Below are 26,907 nucleotides of genomic sequence, written 5' to 3' on the forward strand. Positions count from 1 at the left end.
GGTTGTGAAAAGCTCAGACAGTAAGGACAGGGGGTTGGGCCACCTCTGTCCAAACCTGTTCACCTGGTTTTCTCTGTATACTTACAGTAAGAGAAGTGTTGATGCCTTATTGAACGACTTTACCTGTAACATTGAATGCTCCATAACTGAACACATATAACACCCGTATTGTTTGTTTATCTTTCATCATATTGTGCTTCTCATTCACTACCTGTCTACTTTAAAAGATTCAAAGAATCTTTATTGACATGCTTTTGTAAAAATAAACATTTATACTCACGTATACTTGTATACTCACTCTGTACATATGATAACGCAATTATAAGTATTTGAAATATTAAATTACTATGTAGACCTACATAAAAGTATTTTTAATTTGGTCCAAAGTTTTCAGGTCTCCTTCAATTTGGTGCTTGTGTCACTCTGGTTGCCTTTGGCACGTCATATAGAGTACAACAGGGTCTTAAGGCACATTTTATGGAAAATGTGCTTTTTTTCTGGTCACAGAGTGTTTTAGGAGTGAGAAAATACATTTGATGTACACTCGACAACGGTTTATTGCCCATAATCCACTGTGGGGAAGATGTACGAGCTGGGAGTTTACTGCTTCCTTCACTCCAGCAATGTTTTATTTTATGTTGAAGGTAGTAAATTACTTTTTGACAAATCATTACTTGATTAAAATAACATAACAACATATAGAGACAAAACATACAGATACATTTTAAAATGTACTCTATTTATATTTATACAGAATTTTGCCATTAAGCTGAAGAATTATTTATTTACTAAATAATTCACTGAGGTGATTTTATTTTTATTTAGGAGACTGCACACTGTGGATGATTGAAATATTCAGTTTAAACATGTAGGTTATGATAACTTTGGTGCTGTTTATGGTCAGATTAGAAATGCTACCTAGCTTGAATTGGAGTTTAAAGATACTAAAGTATAACATATAAATACAATAATGTGCATTTTATTAAATGTGTTTACAATTTATATTAGCATATATTAAAAATTACAAACAGAATGAAGATTTATTGTATTAATATATTATTTATAAGAATAACAACTAAGGCCCGTATTTTAAAAGTTCATATGTGACGTTGTTTCTGTGACAGCCCTGGTGTTCTGTGTATATGTCAGCGTCCAAATTCACTCACACATTTTGTTCACTCACTACTGAGATATAGTCCACTCACTGCCATTCACTATATAGGAAAAAGTGAATGAGTGAACGATTTCAGACACAGTTTATAACTTATCCATTGAGATGTGCTTCAGGCTGTAGTCTGTAAATTATGTTATAATTTTCATCTATAACATGTCTTCTGTAACATTGATATCATAAAAATGTTGTAACACATGTTTATGTGAACCCAAAATGATTATGTTGTATTTTTGTATCAACGCTAGTATGAATCAGTGGTGCCTGCAAGTGATAAAAATTTATCTCATTTAATCTGAATGACTGTTTTTCAGCACTTTGGTGCAGAAATCTCATCTTCCACTAAACATAAACCTAAGGGCGTAAGTTTACCTTGAAAATGCAGCATGAAGCATTAACAATTTTCCATTGATCATGGTATAAATATTGTACTTGCTAGTTTTGAATATTTGGGGGGAGGGATGGGGGGGTCAAATAATCCATAAACTCGGTTGTTGAGATAACTAAACTACAGAGAGTATGACGTCAGTTACGATTTTGTTGTGGGTATCAGTCTGGAAGGGTGTGTCATTACCCAATTTGCTGAGCTTTGATGGTGCTGTGCTTTACATCATTGTTCATCATGATGATACCTGTGGCCTATATGCATGTGACAAAGATGACATTTTCAGCAGTTAAAAATCTGACAAAGCTTTCAAAACAGTTCAATTTCAAAATTAGTTAAAATATGTCTGAAATCATTCAGTGTAAAGAGTATCCTGGTTGCGAAAAGCTCCGACAGTAAGGACAGGGGGTTGGGCCACCTCTGTCCAAACCTGTTCACCTGGTTTTCTCTGTATACTTACAGTAATAGAAGTGTTGATGCCTTATTGAACGACTTTACCTGTAACATTGAATGCTCCATAACTGAAGACATATAACGCCCATATTGTTTGTTTATCTTTCATCATATTGTGCTTCTCATTCTTTACCTGTCTACTTTAAAAGATTCAAAGAATCTTTATTGACATGCTTTTGTAAAAAAAACAATTTATACTCACTTATACTTGTATACTCACTCTGTACATATGATAAGGCAATTATAAGTATTTGAAATATTATATTACTATGTAGACCTACATAAAAGTATTTTTAATTTAGTCCAAAGTTTTCAGGTCTCCTTCAATTTGGTGCTTGTGTCACTCTGGTTGCCTTTGGCACGCTCATATAGGGTACAACAGGGTCTTAAGGCACATTTTATGGAAAATTCATACTGTTTTAACATTGAGAAAATACATGTATTTTTATTGAATATTGATAGAGCAACATTGTATGTTTGAAAATAAGTTTTTAATAGGGCCCTTAAGGCCCTGCAACAGGGGGGCCTTTTACCCCAAATACTAAATGTGATAATTTCAGGGATTTCCATTAGCTACATATATTTGCAACATTTTTAGAAATATAAGATCAAATTTCCTCAAAATCAAACTTGAGACAAAACACACAGGAATATTTTGCAGTGCATAGTGAAAAACAGGTCTTTAGGTAAGTCATGTGGTAGTTTTTGACGCTGTTTAGTATTTTGGGAAAAATTAAAACTAAAAGTATATTTTACTCCAGAGAGCCTTAGACCTTTTGTACCCTACACCTTGCAGATATATACTTGCTATTGCAGCAGTTTCACCAAGGTATTCTGAGTCTGTATGCTAAGTGTTTAACGTCAACCGAAAACCTTGTTTAGTTGTTGACATTCACCAAACAAAGAGCGGAAGTGTCTATAATTGGTTCGTTGGCTCTCGATGCGTCAAGTGGTTCTGCCAAATATGGCCATGGGCGGAAAAAAGGTGAGTCGGCCTCCGAGTTAATCCCGCCCACACCGTAATGCCACCTGACTTCCCGTTTCTCAAACAGGTATACATAATTTGTCACCTGTGTGGAGTTTACAGTAGTCGTTTGGCGGGGTTGTGAGAACATCTCTGCCTGATCTATCCTTTATTAGGTTCCTGGTTGGATCATACTTGTCTTTGTATTTTGTGGACTGTCTTTCTGGGTAAGAACAATGCTCAATGTTGTGTGGTTAAATTGTAGTTGAACTGCGCGCAACGGAGCTCGCGGAGTAAACGCCACTTCGCGTCAAATCTTCGCACTAAGTGTTTTATAACGCTGAAACATCAATCTCTTGTTTTCCAGTTCTTCCCCACGATGAAGGTTTTAATCGCCTTGTTGGTTGTGACTTTTTTGGACGTGGTCGCCGCATGTAAGTGTTCATTTTATCTATTTAACTTTCAAATTGCGAGAAAGGTGCCTCCAATTTAAAATGGAGGGGAATTAAATTGAATAAATGGTGACCTTCAACCGTTTATGCCTTGTTTTGTATTACACGGAATATTTGAAGGATAACAAAACAATGAGATTCAGGGTGTGGTTCAGTATGTAGGGGGATGGGGCAAACTCTCTTTCTCTCTGAGGAGAGGAGTGGTTTTTAGTCTACATTTGAACTTGTTCCCGTCCCGCTGAGGTGGAAAAAATACTGCTTAAACCAGCCATAGCTGGTCTCCCAACCTGGTCTGTTGCTCGTTTTAGAGCTGTTTTTTGGTACATTTAGGTGTTAATATTGTTCCTTCAGCTGGTGCCTAAAAAAAAAAAGTTTGTTTTTACCCAAGCTATTGTCTTGATATACTTTGGTGTTTTAATCGAACAGGTGAATGCCCCACCATGAAATGGGCGGTGTGTGATGGAACACCATGCAAGTGTACACTTGCGCTTGGTGAAACTAATAGGCAGGAGCTTGATTGCACAAAGTGTAAGTTTCCCCTTGTATGCAAATTGTTAATTTTGAACCACACAGTGTTTCTATGCTAGTTTAATTTGAAGTGCATTAACTTTATAATCTCCCTTCCTCCCCACAGTGATTCCCAAGTGCTACCTCATGAAAGGGGAGATGTATCGTGCCAGAACGGGCCAGAGCACACGTTCAATTGGAGGGAAGCCAGTAGAGACCGCCTTTGTGGACAACGATGGCATTTATGACCCTGAGTGTGAGAACAACGGGAAGTTCAAAGCTGTCCAGTGTAATGGCACCGATGTATGTTGGTGTGTCAATGCTGCCGGTGTGCGCCGAAGTGACAAGGGAGACAAGAACATCAAGTGTGAGCCTGTGGATACTTAGTGAGTGCACCTTGTGATGTTCAAGTGTTTTAATGCTAACAGGACACACCTGGTATAATGTGGTCAGTGTGTACCATAGTTTGTTGAAACAACTCTGTTCTGACAATGCTTTTTTCTCTCTCAGTTGGGTTCGACTTGAATTGAAGCATAAAGAAGGTGTTGGAGCTTTGGATCCTATCAAGTTGAAGACGTATGTTAAATTTTATGTCTGACCCTTTGAAGTGTACTTGATTGCTTGATGTTTGGCCATTGAGATTGGAGTTCCATTTTGCAGAACCTTTATTCTCTTGTTCAAATTTGCAGTGGGATTCAGAATGCATTGCTTGAGCGTTACCATCTCAGTAAGGCACTTGTGACTGAGGTTGCTGTAAGTAAATTCACCCCTCTTTTATTTTTTATTTTTTTTTGAGCCAGTTGGTTGCTTTTGTGTAGACCTAATGACACTTCTTTTCCAGTATGATGACAAGAGCCGTTTGATTATCGTGGATGTCCAGAAGCCTAAAGGAGACAGTACTGTAGACCTGTCCCTCATGACCTATTACATGGAGAAAGATGTAAGAATTTCATCACCACAATTATCCATCCTAATAGTACAGTTTCTCAATGTGTTTTAATTTGATTTGTGCACTTATTTTCTAGATCAAGGTTTTGCCCCTGTATAAAAACCCCTCACCATTTGTGGTCAAAGTTGAGGGAACTGACGTGTCCATGGAGAACATCCTAGTATACTATGTAGATGAAGTGCCGCCCACCTTCACCATGCAAAAGCTGACTGGTGGTATAATCGCTGTCATCGTTGTGGTCAGCTTGGTTGTGATTGCAGGACTTCTTGTTCTTGTAAGTGCATATATTTGCTTTATTTGTATTTTCTTTGTACACAACCTAAAATGTGCATTTCATGTTTGGATCTAACTCCCGCTCCTTTTATATTAGTTCTTCTTGAGGCGACGAGAGAAGGCCAAGTACAGCAAAGCACAGGTAATTCTCAATTATGATGTTTGTATGTGTTTTCCCAGCAAGGAGCAAGCTTATGTTTAATTACTTTTGTTCATTTTTCAGCCAAAAGAGATGGACACCATGTCTTAAGCCATGAATCGCATGTACTGAAGTCTAACACTGGGATGTACCATATGCTAAAGCACAGACCTGCTGTGAATTTTCTTGACAATTTGTCATATTGGGGAAATTAAGTGTCTGTTACATGAGAGCACATTTTTGTTTTAAATTGTTACTGTTGTTTTTTTTTTTTTTGCCATTTTAATGTGGGCTCATTTTGAATTTGACATTTTAACATTGTACAGTTTGTGTGTAACTTGTAAGTTTTAATAAATTTTGTTTGTTTTAAACTTTTGGCTCATTACTAAAACGAGACCTTTGCCATATGCATGAAAGCAAAACCTATGGACCTACGTTGGTCAGTATGATTCCAGGAACATGATCTGATGTTCGACGGCACTGCATTTACTTAACTGCACTTTTGGCATTTCATGTCAATTTGAAAGTTGTTTCAAACTGAAGATGACTTAAAAACAAGGAACAAAATTACAGCATTTCAACCAGAATGGCTCATCACGAAAGCACCCATAAGATTGGAATGTTTTGTCAGCTCTGCAAACAGGAATCCGTAGTGCCACACCTGTTCCCCTGGCATATGAGATTTGAATAAGCTTGGTTTTTCTGTGGTAAAGTGCATGAAGTCATGGCAACACTTTTGAAAGACTAGTTTGAATTATTTATTTCAGCTTTCTCATTGCTGCTTGCATTAAGGTTGAGTAAAAATATTTTAATTGTAGCTGAAGTCCTTTTAATTATTGACTCTCTAAACCTTTTAACATTTGTTTTTAAATGACAAAGGGGGTGTTCATTAAACTCCAGACCAAAATGAGTGCTTCACCGTATAAGACTAATAATTAAACCCTTGAGAGCCCAATGCATAGGACTGTTCTAAACGCAGGTCGGACCGGTTTCTCGAGTTTCAGGCAACAATGTTACTATACTTGTGCTGTGACTAATACAAAGACAACCTTTTCCCACAAACTGGGAAGTTGTGTTTTGGTTCAGTAGTTTGTCCTGTTTTAAAAGGCATATAAATGAATGGCCAGCTTCTTCGCAGTTATGCAAAGCTTACCCACATTTAAAAAGATAGTCACCCAAAATTGAAAATTCTAATTTACTCACCCTCATACCATCCCAGATAAGTATGACTTCTGCAGAACAGGAATTATGATTTTTAGGTTATTTCTGCTGTGTCTATGCAATGTAAGTGAATGGGTGCCAAAATGTTGACGCACTTAAAGTCACAAAGATAGGATAAAAGTAATCCATACGACTCCAGTGTTTGAATCATATCAGAAGTGATATGATAGGTCTGGGTGAGAAACACACATCACTTCTGAACACATCTATTTAACCATTGGAGTCTTATGGATTACTTTCATGCTGATTTATGTGATTTTTATTTGGAGCTCCAAGATTTTGGCACCCATTCACTTGAATTGTTTGGCACCCATTCACTTCAAATTTTTCAAAAAAATCTTCGTGTTCAGCAGAAGAAAGAAAGTCATACACATCAGGGATGGCATAAGGGTGAGTAAATGATGAATTTTCATTTTGGGGTGAAATATATCTAACAAGGTGGAAACTCCACATATACAGTATATATACTAGTGCAAATGAAGTTGCTGTATTTTCCATGATCCAATCAAGTAAGCCATATTACACAAGATTTAATAGAAGCAGATGGGGAAAACACTGCTTATGTTTTTGAAATGGACAGGCATTTCAATGTAATAAATCTGACTTGAGAAACCTCCAAACAAAAGATTGGTCAGCACTCCCTGTTTTATCCAACTGCGGTTCTTTGTTTTGCCATTTAGTCTAGTTTTCCAGTCATTTTCACAGAGAGCATTTGTTCCTCAGACTAGTTTGGACAGGTTTGGGTAGATCACATTTAGCCCTCCCCCATCCGCACACACACACCTGAGAGTCTCGCACACAACCAGTATGTTTCCATGGAGGGATTAAATAACAAAGCCTGTCACAGGAGGGAGGACGTTTCTGTGACGATGGTTTCCCTCGATGTGCATATTATCGACGATACTCCAAAGCCAGTCTAAACCTGTATGACTTTCTTCCATGGAACATAAAAGGAGATGTTTGGCAGTCACTATTCACTGTTAATGCATATAGAAGAAAAAAATGAAGTAAATGGTAACACACTAGAAACAAACTTCACACAGGGTTTGGAACGGCATGTAGTCAGCATTTGTATTTTTTGGTGAACTATCCCTTTAAAGTGTGGGTTTTACAGAAGCTATAATAAAAATGACTATATTTGACAGGGAAATAACGCCATATATTTTAAAATAGTTCTCTCATATCATGTATTCTTTATTGAGATCACGTTCACATGGCCATTTGCTCTGCATTCCTGCTGTAATAATAAAATGAGTCAGGGCTGGTGAAAAACATACCAAAGTAATTGAAATAAATACTTTGATTCTGTGTAATGATTTGAGGCAATCTCTCAATAGAACCAGATGAAACACTCATAACATGACAAAAACAACTCTTTGCCAAGTGGGAGGATATGGGATTTGCAAAATACCTAGTTCTTAATTTCAGTGAATTGGGAATTTAAAGAAACTTTGGAACAAATACAGAAAACCTGCCAAAACAGACATTTGGATAATATAGAAAAAGAGTTTGCGTGAAGAAAATACTGATTACAAGAAACCCAGTGTGAAAGCGAATCCAATATTCATGCAAAAAGAGCAAAATCCTTCATCCAGCGCAAAGACAATTTCAGGATTTCTGGCCTACTGATAGGTTGAACTGTTTAAATATGATATGGCATACGGACAGAGCATACATAATCATGCTAACCAAATCTATTTAGTATTCACGATAAAAGATCAATATATACAGTATATCTATAATGTGATAGAAATTGTGGAATAAGTGTAAATTTTTTATTCAAATAAATTACATAAAATGAATTGCATGTATTAATATTTACTGAGAAAAGCCCCCAAAATCAAGATAATTTAGTATATAATAATATAAATATAACATTTTAATAAAATCATAATGAATATTTATAATTATAATTCAGATATTTCAAATACATTACATCATATTCATATATTGTTTGTTTTATTTCCATTTCATTAAACTTAACCCTTTTATTGGCCTATTTCCTTTACGCTATTTTTATTGGTCTATGTACTCATGTTTCACTTTGGTTGCATCGTGCTTCGCTAGTTTTCACCGTCTCGCGATGTTTTTAGAATGATATGCCAAGCTATATGTAGTTTGAAATGTAAAAAAACACATTCTGTAGTGCTCAGTCCATCTGACTTTAAGTGTAAAAGTGTGTCAGTCAAAGACGATATGCTGCCCGATGCTCGTGTTGGTTTGACGAGGCGTGTTCATTGTACAGCTGTAGCGCTGACTGCCCCCTGCTGCGACATCAAGGTGGTACATCAAGCTTAAATTGCTTTCATGGTAGAAACATTCTTATTACAGAATTAATGTACAGTTCAGGGGTATGATTCATGTTTTAACATATTCTTTTTCATAGGCTTAATTGCACTGAATTAAAGTGTTAAATCGATAACCCTAATTTAAATGTATTTATGAATGTTATACGGCCTGTCCAGTATTAATCATCCCATTGAAATCTACCAGCCAACGTATAATAACCTTAAAACCATCACTAGACTCTTTCGTTTTTCCCCCCACAAAACCCACACATTCTGTTGTTACAATGCACTTCCTAGATTACAATCCTTACATTCTCTCTGTACATGCTTAAACATGCTCAAAAATGTGTGGGGAGAATTCTTTGTGGGAGGTTAAATAACTACGGAACTGCTCATTCTCTGATCAGAGTTCACTTTCATTTACTGGAAACACATCTTTGCTGTTTGTATATCAAGAGAACTGATGATAAAAAAAATAAAAAAAACGTCTTTGTGTCTTTTCATGAAATTAGATTGCTTAGGTTCTTACACAGAGCCTGAAAAACAAAACTTTTTTCAGTCTAATAACATTTAACAATAACTTTAAATAGAAATAATACCAGACCATATTAATATGACAAAGTGTATTTGGGCGAATCTCACAAAAGCTGTCAAAAACATCATAATAAAACCAAAAAATAGAAATAAGAAACTATGTTTTGTTTAAGTCTATTTTATGACCATTATGGCTTTTACATTTTGATATTATTAACACTACAATTAAAGAAAAATTTAAAAACAAAACAATTATATATTATTTAAATTGTAAATATTTATACATCATGGATGTATTTATTGTTTGCCCTTTAAATTATACTGATTTCAAAATGTATTAGTCATTTTGTGGTTTAGTTGTCAGAAAAATAATGTGCAAAAACTCAAATCAATGTTCGGGTTTAATACAAGTTAAGCTCAGCTCAACAGCATTTTTGGCATAATGTTGATTACCACAGAAAATTATTTTGACTCGTTCCATGATTATTTAAAAAGTAAAATAATCTGTGTTACAGTAAGGCAGAGGCCAGTTCATGGACGCTAAAATACTCACTGTTAAAAAAGTATAGCCACAATACGTAAACAATATACTGTACATGTTAACATGATTTTAGAGTGATTAAACCACTTACAGTCTCCTGGTGGTGCGTCATCATGGCAACAAAGTTGTAATATAGAATACATTTTTTTATTTATTTAAAAATCACCCAAAAATAATGTTACAGCAAATAATGTTTTTGTCTTGTGACTGCACTTTTGAAACTGGCCTTATTCACTTCCATTGTGAGCTCCTTCCTGTCTCCATGATTTTTGCTTTTTTTGTTATAAATATTTTTTTGTATTAATCAACATAATACCACTAATGCTGTCGAATTATGAACTTAACTTGTATTGAACCCTCAACAATCCTTTAGAGCAGGGGTGCCCACACTTTTTTGTGTGATGATCTACTTTTAAAGGCACCTATTATGCAATTTTGAAAATTACCTTTCATGTAGTGTGTAACATAGATTTAAGTGAACAAAAACATCCTGCAAAGTTTTATATATGAAAGTTCACCGTAAAAAAAGTTATTGTCTCTCAAAAGTAGGAGTCGACTCTGAGTCAATTTAATGAATCGTTTTTCCAGTGAGTCATTTTCCTTTTCGTTGTGACGTCAAGCGTGCGCAGACACCAGGGAAAACTTGAAAACATTATGTCGACAACAAGACGCTGTGTTCTGAAGTGCATATCAAAAGCGACCTTTTTTCACTGCCCTGGGACGAGCATGTGAAGAATCAGTGGCTAGAGTTTATATTTACAACTATACCACACAAGTATAGCCCGAACCTTGTGCTGTGTTCGCGTCATTTTAATGACGATTGCTTTACGAACATGAATGCTTTCAAGTGTGGATTCAGCGAGCGGTTGATACTGAAGGAAGGTTCAGTACCAAGTTTATTTGGATCAGCTTCCTCCTCCAAATCACAACCTGTAAGTATTATTAATAATTGTTGCTTTTATGTGTTTTTTAGCATGCTTAATAAGTATTTGTGTGTGTTGTGTAAGTTACGCTCAGCGCAGCTTCTAGGTCTCCAATGTCAATTTTTTTGAAATATGTGAAATGTTTGTCGATGTTATTGGAGTTGTCATAAAGAATAGAGCAATAACTTGTAGTAATGCAGTGCTTTACCAATATGTTTATGCGTTGGGCTAACGCAAACAATAACTGATTGGGTGTTTACCACCGAACTTTGGGCTATGATTGCTAACATAAATCAACTCAAATTCCTTCTCTGATTTTGATTTTTTTACTACAAAGCGGTGATGGGCGTTCCGTTTCCGACAATCTCTGCACAGAGTATACCAATCACAACTGACTTGGTCATCTGACCAATCACCGCAGATTAGCGTCACGCAAAGGAGGTGTTTGGAAAAATGAGTCGTTGAACGAATCATTTGGGAGTCGGTGAGCAAATCATGTGAACATAAATGCATATTATAAGACAACAAAAGTGTTTTTTGTCATTGCATGCATGTAAAACTGTTGTTGGGGACTCCCAAAACAATATTAGGAACATTTTAAATGCCATAATAGGTGCCCTTTAAATGACCAACTCAATAAGATCTACCAACAAAAAAAAAAACACAGTTTCATTTAAAATAAGAAAATGCTTGTTGGGACTACTGCATGTATCCCTACATGGAATTAATCTTCTAATTAATAAAAAAAATATAATAATGTTCAATGTTGATATCATTCAGTTTTAAAACTAAACCCAAAACAACTACAGTACAATAGATTACAATAGTCAGGTCATTTGCGATGCTACTGCCCGGATTAGGTAAAACTGTCTGATTCCATTCAGTTTTGCCTAATCTGGGCAGTAGCATCGCAATTTTGCGCTCTGTTCTCAGAAGTCCTTGGAAGGTGTGTATGAGCAAACCTAGTTGTCATGGCAACTGAATAAACAAAACCTTGCCTGGTCAATATTTACTCATCAAGTGCAAGTCAGACAGAAACTAAAAGAAGGAAAGACATTATATTTATTTTTATTAAAATTTAACGAAAGTACATTTACATTTTGTGCGATCTACCAGCATTGCCTTTGCGATCGACTGGTAGATCGTGATCGACGTATTGGGCACCCCTGCTTTAGAGGTTTTAAGATCAAGCTTCATTTTGTTTATGCAAAATATAATATTTGATTTTGATTTTGGGGTGAAATGTAACCTGGACAGGCTTTTTTGAGATTCTCCCAATGTTTGTGTTAAGAACCACTGTCCATGTCACTCTTGGCCCTAACAGGAAGCCACAGCACAATCCTTCAATATCTGTAGTCCAGCCGCTAACACACAAACAGTCCACTAATAGATGTATTACAGGAGGGTGGGTGCTTTGCTGGGTCTGCAGGCTGCTGGTGGAGACTTACTCCTGGACTCCTTGCTCGTCAGCTCTCCAGACTGGGCCAGCAGCAGGGCTGGGGCGGACAGGTGGTGGGCTGCTGCTTTTTGCTGTTGGGCACTGTTAATGTAACTGGCTATGAGCAATGTCAGGTCTCGAACCTGGGGAACAGAATAATGAAAATACAGAACTAAGGAACACGTTGTAAAATCTGTATGTATGTTTTAGTGAATTCTGAAGCAGTTTGCCATTGCAGTATTTCCATTCTCTAGCTTTGTAAGAAACAGGGATGAACTGGACATAGGAAGCACCAGGATTTTTGGTTGAAACCAAATTCATATAAAGAGTAAATCTACAAAGACATAAAAGGAGAAAGTGTTCCAAAAACAGGTGCCAGCCTGCACAAAGCACTCCATTACTCTACATTATTGCACAATCACAGTCATTTTATGGGATTTAGCCTAAAACTAAGATCCACCAGCCCCTTTCATTGATTCATTTGTGTCCTTGCAGCTCCGTATGCTTTATTTTCTTCAATAAATAATATTGTACTGTGAAATATGATGGGCTGCTATGGGCCCTGGCTGCTTCTAGTCCTAGTCTATCGGTTGAACGACATCCTTTCATATTTAAACATAACAAATAAAAGGTATTTTAAGAATACAAAAGGTACATCTAAGAAATCTACCTTAGAGGGGGCCATGGCAAAGAGATGCTTCTCAGTGGCCTCATCTTTGGACATATTGGTGCCAGATCCCAGAACTACTGCCAGCATGAAATTCTGTACACACGCCCCAAATTTCACAATGTTTTTATGAGCGTGAGATGCTAGGACTTTCTAACAGAGAAAAGAGAAAAGATGACAAGTCAACTTAGGGCTTCAATAACACCTTAAAATGGCTTGAAATTATGTGGAAAACTGCTGTAGTACTGGAGGTAATACTATGTTCACTTACTACAGAGTTGAACTCCAGTATGCTGACACCATCTTCATTTACTGCCAGCCACACACGCGTGTTCTGCTGTGGCGATGAGGTTACAGGCTACAGGGAGATTATGAAAAATGAATCCTAGTGTACATCTTATAGCACACTATTATTGCACAGTATACTGTGCATCAAGTGTAGTTATTAATCAGAGCCCCTGTGGTGCATTCCTGTTTTATTAATCTGTTATTTACTATTTGACATATTTCATGCTATTCTGTTATATCTAGTTATGGGTTTAGTATGGGTTTCAGCCTGATCTCATGGAAATTATATTACCATTGCATTACCAGTGAAATGCCCAGTGGGGGCGCCAAAAGCGAGTGGAATGGTGTCGTAACCAGACTAGGTTTTCAAGGTGAATATTTGATAGAGGTTTTAATGAGTAAAACGTACATCCTGAATCTGAAACTTGTAAACTTAATCAATAGTGATCCAAAATCAATTGAGATTGATAGACAAAATAGACAACCTTAACCTAAACCTAACTGATAGTGTCCAAAAACAAAATGCAAAATGAAAAGCACATATTCTGAAGCAGCCATGTCATTTTGTATCGTTTCGATGACACATTCGTCTCACGTGTCAGCTTATGTGCTTGACTGGTCTCGACCCGCATACTTCAGAGTCCAAAGTACAACACTCTATGAGGTGAGCTACTGCGCAGGCTAATCATGTTGGAATAAGTGTGTAAATGTAGGCGGGTATGTTATACAAGTGTTCAAATGTATTGTTTAATTGACGCGTTAGAGTAAATGTGTTTCGATATCATAGCATAGCAATGTGGGATATTATTATAGGGTTGTTTTATAGGTAATATTTCTTTCACCTCAGCCTCAAACAGTTTGGCTCCAAAAAAGGACCACTTCCGCGCTACGGTCAGGTAGATTCGTATACATTCTGATGAACTCCGACCTCTTAGAGATGCCCAGCGGGTAGAGAGCCTCAGCAGTAACTGCCTGATAAGTATATAAGATGTCAGTGGCATAAGGACAAATGGATATTTTGCATTGATATGGCAGTTTGTGTGACTGGAGGCATCAGTACCTCATGTGTTCTTCTGTGCAGGTGTGTCTGTAATGTTTGGGGTAGAAGCGCTCTAGAACCTGTTTCAGGGTCTGATTAGATTTAGTCTGTGCAGCTCCTGAAGCACCTGGACTAGAGAAAGGACGCTCAAAGTCCCCAAACTCCACCTGCATAACAAACGAAGGAAGATAATAGCATGCTGAAGTATTTTGCATAAGGAAATAAAGCCCATTTCGTTTAAGCCTAATAAGATTTTTTTACAGTGTGATATTCATTTTGACAATTAAGCACATTTCCACTGCAAATTCTGACTTTCCTTATGTGTCTGGATGTTTTTGATCTTTTTTAAAATAGTATTAGTCTCAATGTTGATCCTCATTACCATAATGTATGTATATATTACTGTTTTACATAAACTACCCTACTACCTTACAGATAACATGAAACAGGTGTCATGAGAAATCACACCTGTATCTGAAAGGCTCTATAAATAACAAAATAGAGTCAGGAGAGGCCCACACATGTTTAGGCAAACAGAAATGCTCTCAGCAGCTGATCCATTTAATGGCTGATTCATTAAACCAACTGCCTTGCTACCTAATCTGTCAATGGTTTATCCAAAATAATTTTTGTATTTATTGATACCGTTTCCAATTCTTCTTGACGATTCTGGTAACTTAACGCTTCTATTAATGATTATATTAATGAAGAACTTGAGCACATGGCATTTAACGACGTCAACGCTGACTTTGGTTAAACTTTTCCCTGAACTATTTTCTCAACTTTTTCAGTTTTACAGCATGGCTACAGACATGGCCGTAGAATACATGCACGTCCCCCTCACCTTCAATAAAACCAAAGTTTGTACCCCACACTTTTTCACAGGGTAAATGTGTTTACACACAGTCTTTCATACATCATATGTCTAAATGTATAAATGCAAAAGTAAAAATTCACTGGTCAAGCATGTCATTAATTCAATAAAAACATTTCAATCCACTGAGAGCCTTAAAAATATATCTTATATATTTATGCTAATCGTTCTGTCCCCCTCACTTTTGAAATGATTGCTACGGCCCTGGCTTATGGAGACCCAAACCTGCATAAATAATAAATATATAAATGTAATAATAAAAAAATAAATAAAGGAATAAATGTCTTGATAAAACAAATATAATTAGTTTTTAATTAAATGTATTCCTGAATTTATTATTGTATGACTTATATTATTATATATATATATGTATTTGTAACTTTATTTTTATTCTTTTTAACTTTTAATTATTTATTCATTTATTTTGCATATTTTTTTTAATTTATGTGTTAATTTATTTTTTATATTTATTTATTCCCACATATATTTATTTATTCCCATATACATTTATTTATTTATGTATTTATTTTTACTTTTCTGTGTGCAACATGGAAATGAGGGAGGCGGTCCTTGCGTAGCTCCAGTGTATCATTGGATGAGAGCTCAATAGTACTTATCAGAAGCAGATGGACGTCCCACCTTAGCACCCTCTGACTCATACAGATTTAGAATATGCAGGGAAATGTTTTGCAGAGAGTTTAACAATCCAGGATGTGCTACGACATTCATACCAGCATACAGCTCTCCTAAAACATCAATAAGCACCTCTACTCTAAATGAAACATAGTTATTTGATGTGTGGTTATCGACTTCATTTGCAAGTTGCGCAACTCTCTAGATATATGTGAAGCGTTAGCTTTTTTATTTTTTTTATTGCAGAACTTATATATACACAAACATACATAAACAATCAGGGAAATGAAGCATGGTTGTATCTTTTACAATGATCAATCATAACAACAGAAAACAATATTATGGATTTGCGGACATCAAAATATGAAGTTATATACACAGAAAAAAAAAAAGCATAAGGTTAAATCATATCATTTTTGAAACTTGCTCATTTTGTGGATTTGTTGAAGAAACAGCTCCCCATTTATTTTGTGATTGTAGTATAACCAATAAATCTTGGATTGACTTAAGCTCTTATGTTTTTAGCCCCACAAATAGCTATAGTTTACACGCGATATGGCTATGACCTAACGTCACATCAAAACAAGTCCAGAGTAATCTAGCACACGATTCAATCTACAATAAGCCAATGGTAAGCAGGACCCGCCCACATCATTATCATACAAGAGACAGAAATGTAAGAATAAATACAAAAATAAATAAATTTGGGAATATTTAAATATAGAAATAAATACATGTGGGAATAAATAAATACAAAAATAAATAAATGAATGCATAAATAAATAATAAAAAACAAATGAAAGAATAAAAGTTTTAAAGAATAAAAATAAAAAGAGAAAATAAATAAAAAGAGAAAATAATAAATAAAGGAAAAAAAGTCATACAAAAATACATTCAGGAATAACTTTAATTAAAAACTAATTATATTTGTTTTATCAAGACATTTATTCCTTTATTTTCTTATTATTACATTTATTTATTTATGCATTTATTTATTATTTTGGCATTGTTTTGTCCTCCATACTGGCTACAGACCGGTAATGCACCTGTTGGATGTCTGTTAGAAGGTAAAAGTATTGCACAATTCGAGCAATAAATATGTAGAAGCAATTAATACATATTATGAAGTAAAAGTTTCCTTTTGCTTCGTTATGTGTATTTTGTATCCAAAGACGAGACACAGGCACCCCATTTTCATTTCATGTCTCTTTTAAAATCCGTTCTGTTATATACAGACAGTTGGTGATCAAAACTATAAAAAATAGACATTAATTCTAATCATACATTGCACGGACGAGGGAAAAACCGCGTACAACTTCTCTCTCTCGTTAATGTGCGCTGCGCTCAGTCAACCGTAAACAATTGCTTACAGAGCTGATTTCTTAAAGACACAGTACCAATTTAGCGCTTGTTATCCACCTTATTTTGCAACGCGGAAGTAAGGAGGCAGCTGTGTTTCCGGCAAGAGTGACAAAGTTCCGCTGTAACTGACTGCAATGTAAATAATTAGAAGGATAATAAGACCAGAATTTAGTGAAAAAGTCTTGTAAACTATTACACAACCACAGGATGTACAGCCGAATAATATCCTAATGTCCGATATTTTTCTAACATCAGCATTTATAGTAAAATAATACCTGTAATTATTCACTTGTTGCTGCGTGTTGTTATTGAAGAGATGATAATAAAATCTGCTTCTAACTTTACAGAGATCGTGATGATGCAGTTTTTAATGTGTCGATGTAAACCTCCATTCATATTTATCTGCAAAACCGACAATGTTGCCTTAATTTATTTATTCCAAAAGGCGATCAGCACCTGATCTCTCATTCATTATCATCAGTGATGAAAGGATGGCAAAGTGTGATAAACGGTACAACTATCTGCACTACAAACTAATACGTTTATGAAAATAATGATTAATGATAATAATATGATGACATATATGGCCAGTCTGCAATATACAGTAAAGCACATTTTATAAAAATGTTCTCAGTCTGTACCCAACCTTATTTGAAAGGCACCATATTTCCATCCGACCTCCGTATACAGCCTCCGAAGACAGAATTTTGGCCAATATGTTCTGATATGCAAACATGTCTTTGGAGGGTGGGGTTTGACAAAATGGTATGTGGTTGAAGTCTGGTTGATGTTTGCAAAATGGCTGAAATTACTTACAGCACCCTTAATCACAGTCTAATTTCTTATTTTGATTTTGTGGTGCAATATGTCATGTGTTCTTGACATTTTTTGTGAACTTAAAATTTTGAAAATATAGTAAAACACAGAGCAGCGTATACCTGAGCCAGCAGGGCGGCCATCTCCAGAGCAAGCTCTTTGTTGACAGGGAAGTGACCTGCTGTGATTTCCTCATTTGTCTGATATGCCAAGAGCAATCGCTCTCTCTCAGTCTCTCCTCTCATCTGCTGGGAGAAATATAACCTACAAGGAACAAGCAATGATTTAGATCCAAATTACAGCTTGTTTAAATGGATTTTAAAAAATCCAAAAAATTGAAATTCTGCATTAATTTACCCACCCTCATGACAACCAGTATAACTTTTGTTCTTCCGTGGAACACAAAATGTGTGTTTTTGAAGAGTTGTTCTTTCCTATTGTGATAAAGAGGAGGGCGGGGCCGGGACGTGAGTGCGCATGGCCGCCCCCCCAATCGGGCTTTATTCCTCTCCATGGCCGATTAGCCCGATTGGGGGCTGGCTGTGCACACTCACAGCCCGGTCCCGCCCTCCTCCTCATCACAACCATCTAATGAATGTAAATGGGGACTGGGGCTCCAAGTTCCAAAATGACAAACAAAAGGCAAAAAATGTGGTCCACGTGACTCTATATTCTAAATCTTCTAAAGCCATACAATAGCTTTTTGTATTGAAAAGAATGACATTTAAGATGCTTTTCAGAGACACTCTTGGCCAACTGCTGGCTTAAATTTCGGTCTGTTGCACACAGGAGCTTTTTTGTCATTTTGGCGCTTGACCAACCCAGTATCCTTTTCACGTTTCTTATATGGAAAATAATGGCCAGGATATTCATCAAAAAATGCCATTTGCTTTCCATAGAAAAGTCATACTGTTTATGTATGGGTGTATGTACTAACAAAAGGGTGAGTAAATTATGACATAACTCTTTTTTTTTTGGTGAACCATTCCTTTAAGAATAAAGTTGTGATCTACACTCTACCTGTTCTTATATGCAAGTTTGACAGTCTTGGCGTTCTCTGATTTGCCTGTGTGTTGCTCCTTCGAGGCCTGCTCCCATTTCGCAATAATGTCACAAATCTAAAAACACAACATGTTGCATTTAAGACAAACTGCTTGGCAGTGCATTTTCAAGAATAAGTCACTGTTCTGTAATCGTGTGTGGCTGACCTTCAGGTTTGCCTGCAGACAGTGTTCAAGGTCTGTGCCCGTGGGGTCATCAGAATAAAGGCTGAAACCAGACTGACCAGTTTTCCTCATGCCAGTGTCCTGGTTTAGTCGGCTCTGAAACTCCTCCACTGTGGTTGAAGCATCAAAACCAACAACCTGGCACACAAAGGTAGATAAAATAGCTGTATCACAAGATGCTTCACCTATTTATTGTTCTGTAATGCATTTTTTGAGGTATAGTTCACCCCCAAAAAAATAAAAAATCATGTCATTACTTACTTATCCTCATGTTGTTCTAAACCGTTTTGCTGTAATTTTTTTCATGGAACATAGAAAGCAGATTTGACTTTTTCTTTCTTTTTATTAAAATCAACCAATATTTGTATTGATTCCAACAGGAGACAAGAATAGATTTAACAAACAGAATTATACATATAACCATTTATAACCCCCCACCAGATCTCTCAACAAGTCATCTTCTCAAATGCCGCCACTCTACCCAACTCGGTGCACCACTCACGAAATGAGGGTGCATCAGCTGACTTCCATCCCCTGAGGATTACTTGTCTGCCAATCATCACGCTTGTTAAGACCCAGCTTTTATATATTTATCACCTATATTCAGGACTGCCCCATCACCCAAAATACACAGTCTTGGACAGAGTGAGATTTGAGTGTCCAGGACCTCACAGGTAAAATCTTGGGCTCTCAGCCAAAATTCTTGAATCTTGGCACAGAACAAGTAGGCATGGGCCATGTCCTCCTCCACCAACTGGCATTGCCAGCAGGTAGGTGTATCCTTCAGACCAAGCCTAAACAATCTAAAGGGAGTCCAGTAAAAGCAATGTAGAATCTTAAATGAGATAAGACAGACCCTTAGTAGTCTATCTTGATGTTGTTAAAAATTCTTCCCCACTCCCCATCCACCTGCACCAAATTCAGATCTTTTTCCCATTACCTTTTAAGAGATGTTAATTAAGCTCCTTTCCCCAAGAATCTGAATCAACAGGGAGTAGTACACTGATGCTTCGTGACCCTTTCCAAAGGCAGTAATCACCACACTGAGGGTGTCTGCCTCTTTAGGGGGCTGTATTCTACTCCCAAATGTAGCACAAAGGAGATGGCGCAATAGTAAATATCTGAAAAAATGAGACCTAGGAACCCCAAATTGCTGAACTATATTATCAAAGGATCTCAACACTCCGCCAGGTCTCGCCAGGTCACAGGTCCCCAAGCGTGGCAACACCCCTCCCAATCCAATATTCCAGCAAAAAAGGGGACTTGTTAAGGCGTAATTTGCGGATCCACCATAAGGCTTGAGGCGACATTCGGGAAAATATCTGACTTAAACATGTGGGAAACGTTTATCCACACTGACTGTAACTGTGATATAACAGGATGTTTCTTTATTTCTCCAGGATGTTTGAAGAAAGGCATTGCATAAACACATCAGTGCATGATCAGAAACGAAAGTATTCCCAACTGAGCAATTAACAGGAATGGAATGAGTGATTTAGATATCAAGAAAAAATATATGATGACTGATGAAAGAAATATGTAGTCCCTCCCAGATGGATTCAAAAGTCTCCAAATGTCTGTTAGGCCAAGATTTTTACATATCCTCAGGAGTGTCAGTGTTGCTCTAAGAGGTCTGCACATTTTTGCTTCACTTTGATCAAGAATCTGGTCCATTAAAAGGTTAAAATCTCCACCAAACATTATATCACAAGTAATACCCTCAGCTTGTAACATTCCTTCAAGATCTTTAAAAATGCACCTGTATTTCAACCAGCACAATAGTAACTCTTCCTGACTTATCTTTAATCTGCTTAAGACATTTGCATTGTAAATGCTTACTAATCAATGCTATAACATCCCTGCTCTTACCCGAGCCTGCCATGCAAAACATGTATCCACCCCATGCCCTCCCAAGTTTTTCAGCTTCTTGTAGAGAAAGATGAGTTTCTTGATGGAACACTATATCACATTTCTTGCGTTTAAGAAAAGATATAACCTTTTTTTAGGGTGACACAGCACATTCACGTTCCATGTGGAGAGAAATTCTATCCATATTAAGGTGTGACACTTTGACATATTAAAATAAACCATGTGCTTCAAGCTAAATTATATAGATCACTTTACAACATTACTGTAACAGTCAGTTCCTGAGAGAGACCCCTAAAACTACAAAGAGAAGGAGAAAAAAGAAGATCATGAGCTTTAACCCCACGCACAACAGCGCCAACTAGCGCCTCCACCCCGAAACTCCAACCATCCATGCACGCCCATGAGAGCTCCCGCAACCCCCTGCTGCTGGATAACTCAGGTCCAGTGTTTTTGCACAGATTCAAAAGTAAATATCACACAACAACAAAATATTTAATAATGCAAAATGATCAAATTGACGTAAAAGAAGCAGATGGGCTCTTCCATTAGTCAATCGTGAACGAAAAACTCGATCGAGTGACAGAGGGCCACCAATTAAGAGGCACAACCATTCAGGTCAGTGAAGAAAATGACTTATAGTCTGCAATGTTAACTGAGTGTAAACAAGATAACCCACTCATATAATAGACTTAACGAAGGACATAGCCTGCTGTGAGTACGTAAATGTCTTGTGGCCATCCTCGGCATCAGTCCTCAACTTGGCAGTAAAGAGCCAAAGAATTTATTACGTTTTTCTGTGTTTGTCTCCAGGGAATACCATATTGTTATGATTCAGCTAGGACCTCGCCGTGCGAAGAACAAAGTCTCTGTCGGATGACCGCAAAAATCTTGCCAGGATGGGACAGGGCCTGACCCGTCACCCTCCACTGGTAGCCCAGCCCTAGAGCTGCCCATGAGGCCTGTCACCCTCCACTGGTAGCCGACTGAACACTCTGTGAGCCTGATCTATGTCTAGTCGATGGCCCGCCGTATCGATCAAGCTCTGAATGAGCCCATCCAGGAACTTCACCTCATCTTGCTGCACACTGGTGGTGGTTGAGGAGATTCCCCCTATATACTATGTAAAGTGCTTTGAGTGCCTAGAAAAGTGCTATATAAATGTAAGGAATTATTATTATTATTATTATCTTGTCATTCTCTTCCCTCTGGCATGCCGATAAAATGACATTATTCCACCTGCTATGATTTTCCAAATCTTCCCATTTTTCCCACACACGCTCCAGCTCAGAACCTTAGACACCGGAGCTTGTAGCTCCCTCTCAGACGACTGCAGAAAATCAACCCGTTTTTCGACATCACCTACTCTTGTAACCAGAGCAGAGAGATTCGCCTCCATGGAAGTGATCGCCGGTGTATCTCGGCAAGATCCTCCAAGTCAGCAGCGACTTTCATCAGCATTGCAGACATGTTCAGAATCTCTCGCAGGTCTTTGACATCCTCCACCCCCGGGCCCACACCATGACCAGAGGCGCCTGCTTGACCTCGTAAGTGTCTTTTAATATCTCCAGGGGGCCGGTTGCACCAGCTATACGTAAGTTGCAACTTAGCTTAGTTGTGGTATAAATAGGCACTAAGTCACAATTTACGCACTACTAAATATTTGAGGGTTGCACCATTAAATTTAGGTAGGATGTAACCCAATGTAGTCACTACTTATAAACTAAATATTTACATAAGACTCCGACCAGGCATAACGGATGGAATAAAATAGCAGACTGATATTTTATGACATCAATGAGCTCATGTTTTGCATGATAGGCTTCAATCCTTTCGACATACAGTATGATGTTGACATTTACATTTGTTTACATTTACGAGAGAGAAAAAAAAACATACTTTTAAGAGGTGCTTCAGCATGAAACTGATCAAACGGTGCAGTTTTTAGGGTGTGTCGCCCAGTGTCAAGTTTCAACACATTCAAAATATATATAAGATATTAAAATTAATAAATGTCTATTTTTCCAGAATGTTGTATTAATATTTATTTATCACCCCTTATATATTTTAGATACAGTTCCTAACTATTGTTATTTACACAGGGAAAATATACTATTTATCAAATTTACTTTTATACATATCGTATTTTAATGGGGATATAATTTATTATAGCTAACATTTATGTGAGCTGTAATAAATGTAATAAATGTAATAAAAAGGTTTGAACATCAACCGTAACAACATCAAATTGACTTCTGTGTAAAATAAAGTGGCTGTTTATTGGACCAATTAAGGTAAACGTCATATTATTCAACTATGCATCACCACTAGCTAAGTCTTGCCTTAAGAACAAGTGGTGCAATGGGGGCTTGGTAGAGTATTGACGCTGACTACCACCCCTGGAGTCACGAGTTTGAATCCAGGGCATGCTGAGTGCCTCCAGCCAAGTCTCATAAGCAACCAAGTTTGCCCGGTTGCTAGGGAGGTCAGAGTCACCTGGGGCAACCTCCTTGTGGTCACTATAATGCGTGGTTCTAGCTCTTGGTGGGGCGTCTGGTGAGTTGTGTGTGGATGCCGGGGAGAATAGCATGAAGCCTACACACGCTACGTCTCCGTGGTAACACGCTCAACAAGCTGCGTGATAAGATGCATGGATTGACGGTCTCAGATGCGGAGGTTCATCTTCCGCCACCCAGATTGAGGCGAGTCACTACACCATCACGAGGATTTAGAGAGTATTGGGAATTGAGCATTCCAAATTGGGGAGAAAAGAACAAGTGGTGCAACCAAACTGAGATCTGACTTAGTTACATACTAGCTAGTAGTTACTAAGTCCTTAGTGTGAATTTTACATCCCAACTTACGTGAGACCTTATGCACAGCTGGTGCAACCCTACCCTGAGCTTGAGGACTTCAAATTTTTCGACATGTTGATTTAGCAGCACAGTTCAGAAACAAAAATCTAAAGAACCTTACCGGTTTATATTATTTGAAGTATTAATGGCAGCCAATTGTGCAGAGATCGAGCTTTAAACGACCATCTCACCATAGTGTCACGTGACTAATCAGCTCTTTTTCAAAACAAAGACCAATCAAATTGGGGTGATTCTCATGAAACTGAGCTTGAACCATGGCAGTGAGATTTTTTTTTGTCTTCCCAGGAAAAAAAAATTACAGCAAACAAGTCTGGAATATTTTGAGCGTGAGTTGTTTTTGGGAGAACCGTTCCTTTAAATTATGGCTGTTGTGCATGTGTGAACCTGGTATGTGTTGTTAAGGAAGTGCACCGGCACGCTGAATGGCAAAGAGTGATGATATGGGTTCCTCAATAAGATGGACAGAATCTCCATTCGTGACGAACGAGCTTGCCGATCCCCTTTCTGCTGCGTCCGCTCCAATGAACGCTGACAATAGATGGCATACTTTCCCACTTCCGTCCTGAGAGCAATGCAGAGACTGAGTAACTCTGTAAGTTACAGCTAGTGTGGGATGTGTTTGTGTTTTTCAGAAGTGTCTTAAATAACTTTCAGTTTTGATTTACCTTGAATCTGCATGCCTTTTCAGATGCACCTGCAAAAGCCAAAGAATAGGGTGTGTGGGCAGGAAGAGGCCGACACACAGAGCCATGAACTGCCATCCCTGTGTTGGGAAGGGGAGGAGATTGGCATCAGGAAAATGTAAACAAGCCTTTCAAGTACCCCTGTGGCCTTTTAAATTGCTCCCATGTTAGCTAGCACTCCCTCTTGTGGTGTGTGTTCACATTACCACATTAAAAACTACCCAGTACAGAACGTTTCAGATATTATCATGTCACCTGTAGGGGCCCAGGCTGTCCGTGTGGTTGTCTCTTGCATGTCTGCTTTACAAGCTGACAGTAAATTTCATTCTGCAGCTCTGGATGGGTGAGACACACTTGTAGGGCACATTGAGCCAGAGTCACATGATAATCTATGGCTGGAGTGTCAATGGCCACATTAATGAAGAGCTGACATGTCTGTAAAGGAAGAAAGAGAGTTTTTCTAAAAGATTTTTCTAGGTTAATACCTCCACAGACATTGAGGGGGAAATATCATTATATTCAGATTAGTGGTTGATCAGTGTAGGCTTTCAATAGTTGATTCTTAAATCTTAAGTATGTAACTTTTTCTGTTAAAATGTTCTCCTATCCCAGCTTAATATGGCAGAGACAACTATAATTAAGCCAATCATAGGTTAATTTTCTCAAAACCGGTAAGCTCTTTGTTTCGGTGGCACTTTGAAAATGTATCTATTTGTTTTGAGAGGATGCTTAGACCAGCCTCAACAACGTTACTCAACCAATGATGGGAGTTGGGGGCGGGACTATCTCTTTGTTTGACCACTGGCAGATGGGGTCTTATTCAGAAAGTTTATTTTTGCAATGGGGGGAGATACTTCAGATTTAAATCATTACATTTAAAATATTACATAATTACATAATAAATTATAATTACAATCAGCATAAATTATTGGCAATACAGCAAATACCACCATGATGCATGACTACTTTACAATTTAATTGATATTTTATATTAAATATACATCCTATAATGTATATCTCCATATAAAAATATTATTTACACTTGAGTTTTTTGTCCTTCCAATTCTCAATGTTAATTTAAATCAGTTTAATTTTAAGTCAGCATAAGTTAAAGGTAGTACAGCAAATAGTATTATAAAGTATTAATACTTTACAAATTATTAATATATTATATATTAAATATACACTCATCGGCCACTTTATTATAGGCTCACCTGTACATCTGCTTATTCATGTGATTATCTAATCAACCAATCATGTATCAGAAGTGCAATGTATAAAATCAATCAGATATGGGTCAGGAGCTTCATTTGAATGTTTACATCAACCATCAGAATGGTGAAAAATGTGATCTCAGTGATTTGGACCTTGGCATGATTGTAGGTGCCAGATGGGCTGGTTTGAGTATTTCTGTAACTGCTGACCTCCTGGGATTTTTACACACAACAGTTTCTAGAGTGTAAAGAGAATGGAGCGAAAAACGAAAAATATCCAGTGAGTGACAGTTTTTTCTCTTTCTCTTATTTTTCCCAATTTGGCATGCCCAATTCTCAATGGGCTCTAAGTCCTCGTGGTTGCGAAGTGACTCACCTCAATCCGGGTGGTGGAGGATGAATCTCAGTTGCCTCCGCATCTGAGACCTTCAAACCGTGCATCTTATCACATGGCTTGTTGAGCGCTTTACTGCGGAGACGTAGCGCATGTGGAGGCCCATGATATTCTCTGCGGCATCCACGCCCAACTCACCACATGCCCAACTGAGAGCGAGAGTCACACATTATAATGACCATGAGGAGGTTAACCCATGTGACTCTACCCTCTCTAGTAACCAGCAAATTTGGTTGTTTAGGTGACCTGAGTCACTTAGCATGCCCTGGATTCGAACTCGTGACTTCAGGGGTGTTAGTCAGCGTCAATACTCACTGAGCTAACCAGGCCCCCCACGAAAATGCTTTGTTAATGACAGAGGTCAGAAGAGAATGGCCAGACTGGTCTAAGCTGACAGGAAGGTGACAGTAACCCAAATAAATGCATGTTACAACTATTCTTCGCAGAAAAAAATTTCTGAACATACAACATGTCAATGGGCTACAGCAGCAGAAGATCCCTCCGGGTACCACTACTTTCAGCTAAGAACAGGCCTCAGCTTTCTGTTTTTGACTGACAGAAGTGGAACCCAACATGGTCTCCTGCTGTTGTAGCCCATTCACCTCATTGTTCGACATGTTGTATGTTCAGAAATATTTTTCTGCAAAGAACTTTTGTAACGTGTGTTTATTTGGCTTTCTGTCAGCTTAGACCAGTCTGGCCATTCTCCTCTGACCTCGGTCATTAACAAG

The 26,907-nt window shown here is 37.5% G+C and overlaps 2 protein-coding genes across 2 annotated transcripts in view; one reads left to right on the top strand and one right to left on the bottom strand.

The window, feature by feature from the left end:
- Positions 1-3,038: 3,038 nt before the first annotated feature.
- On the top strand, positions 3,039-5,664 carry LOC127617885 (tumor-associated calcium signal transducer 2-like). Its single transcript, XM_052090024.1, has 10 exons — positions 3,039-3,200; positions 3,341-3,407; positions 3,852-3,953; positions 4,060-4,318; positions 4,443-4,508; positions 4,622-4,685; positions 4,774-4,872; positions 4,958-5,155; positions 5,252-5,296; positions 5,378-5,664. Exons 2-10 carry the CDS (start codon positions 3,353-3,355, stop codon positions 5,402-5,404), a joined length of 915 nt encoding a protein of 304 aa, XP_051945984.1. The 5' UTR covers positions 3,039-3,200; positions 3,341-3,352; the 3' UTR covers positions 5,405-5,664.
- A 1,768-nt stretch (positions 5,665-7,432) lies between these two features.
- LOC127618206 (pleckstrin homology domain-containing family H member 2-like) overlaps positions 7,433-26,907 on the bottom strand; it is a 59,413-nt gene continuing 39,938 nt past the window's right edge. The window contains exons 20-30 of the mRNA XM_052090526.1: positions 24,824-25,003; positions 24,551-24,648; positions 24,270-24,447; positions 19,126-19,281; positions 18,938-19,035; positions 18,040-18,181; positions 14,254-14,399; positions 14,036-14,165; positions 13,177-13,263; positions 12,909-13,058; positions 7,433-12,381 (exon numbers count right to left, since the gene is read on the bottom strand). Coding sequence (XP_051946486.1) covers positions 12,196-12,381; positions 12,909-13,058; positions 13,177-13,263; positions 14,036-14,165; positions 14,254-14,399; positions 18,040-18,181; positions 18,938-19,035; positions 19,126-19,281; positions 24,270-24,447; positions 24,551-24,648; positions 24,824-25,003 — 1,551 coding nt within the window. The 3' untranslated portion in view covers positions 7,433-12,195. The remainder of the gene's footprint in view (positions 12,382-12,908; positions 13,059-13,176; positions 13,264-14,035; positions 14,166-14,253; positions 14,400-18,039; positions 18,182-18,937; positions 19,036-19,125; positions 19,282-24,269; positions 24,448-24,550; positions 24,649-24,823; positions 25,004-26,907) is intronic.

This window comes from Xyrauchen texanus, chromosome 24 (genome assembly GCF_025860055.1).
Source record: "Xyrauchen texanus isolate HMW12.3.18 chromosome 24, RBS_HiC_50CHRs, whole genome shotgun sequence".
NCBI lineage: Eukaryota > Metazoa > Chordata > Actinopteri > Cypriniformes > Catostomidae > Xyrauchen > Xyrauchen texanus.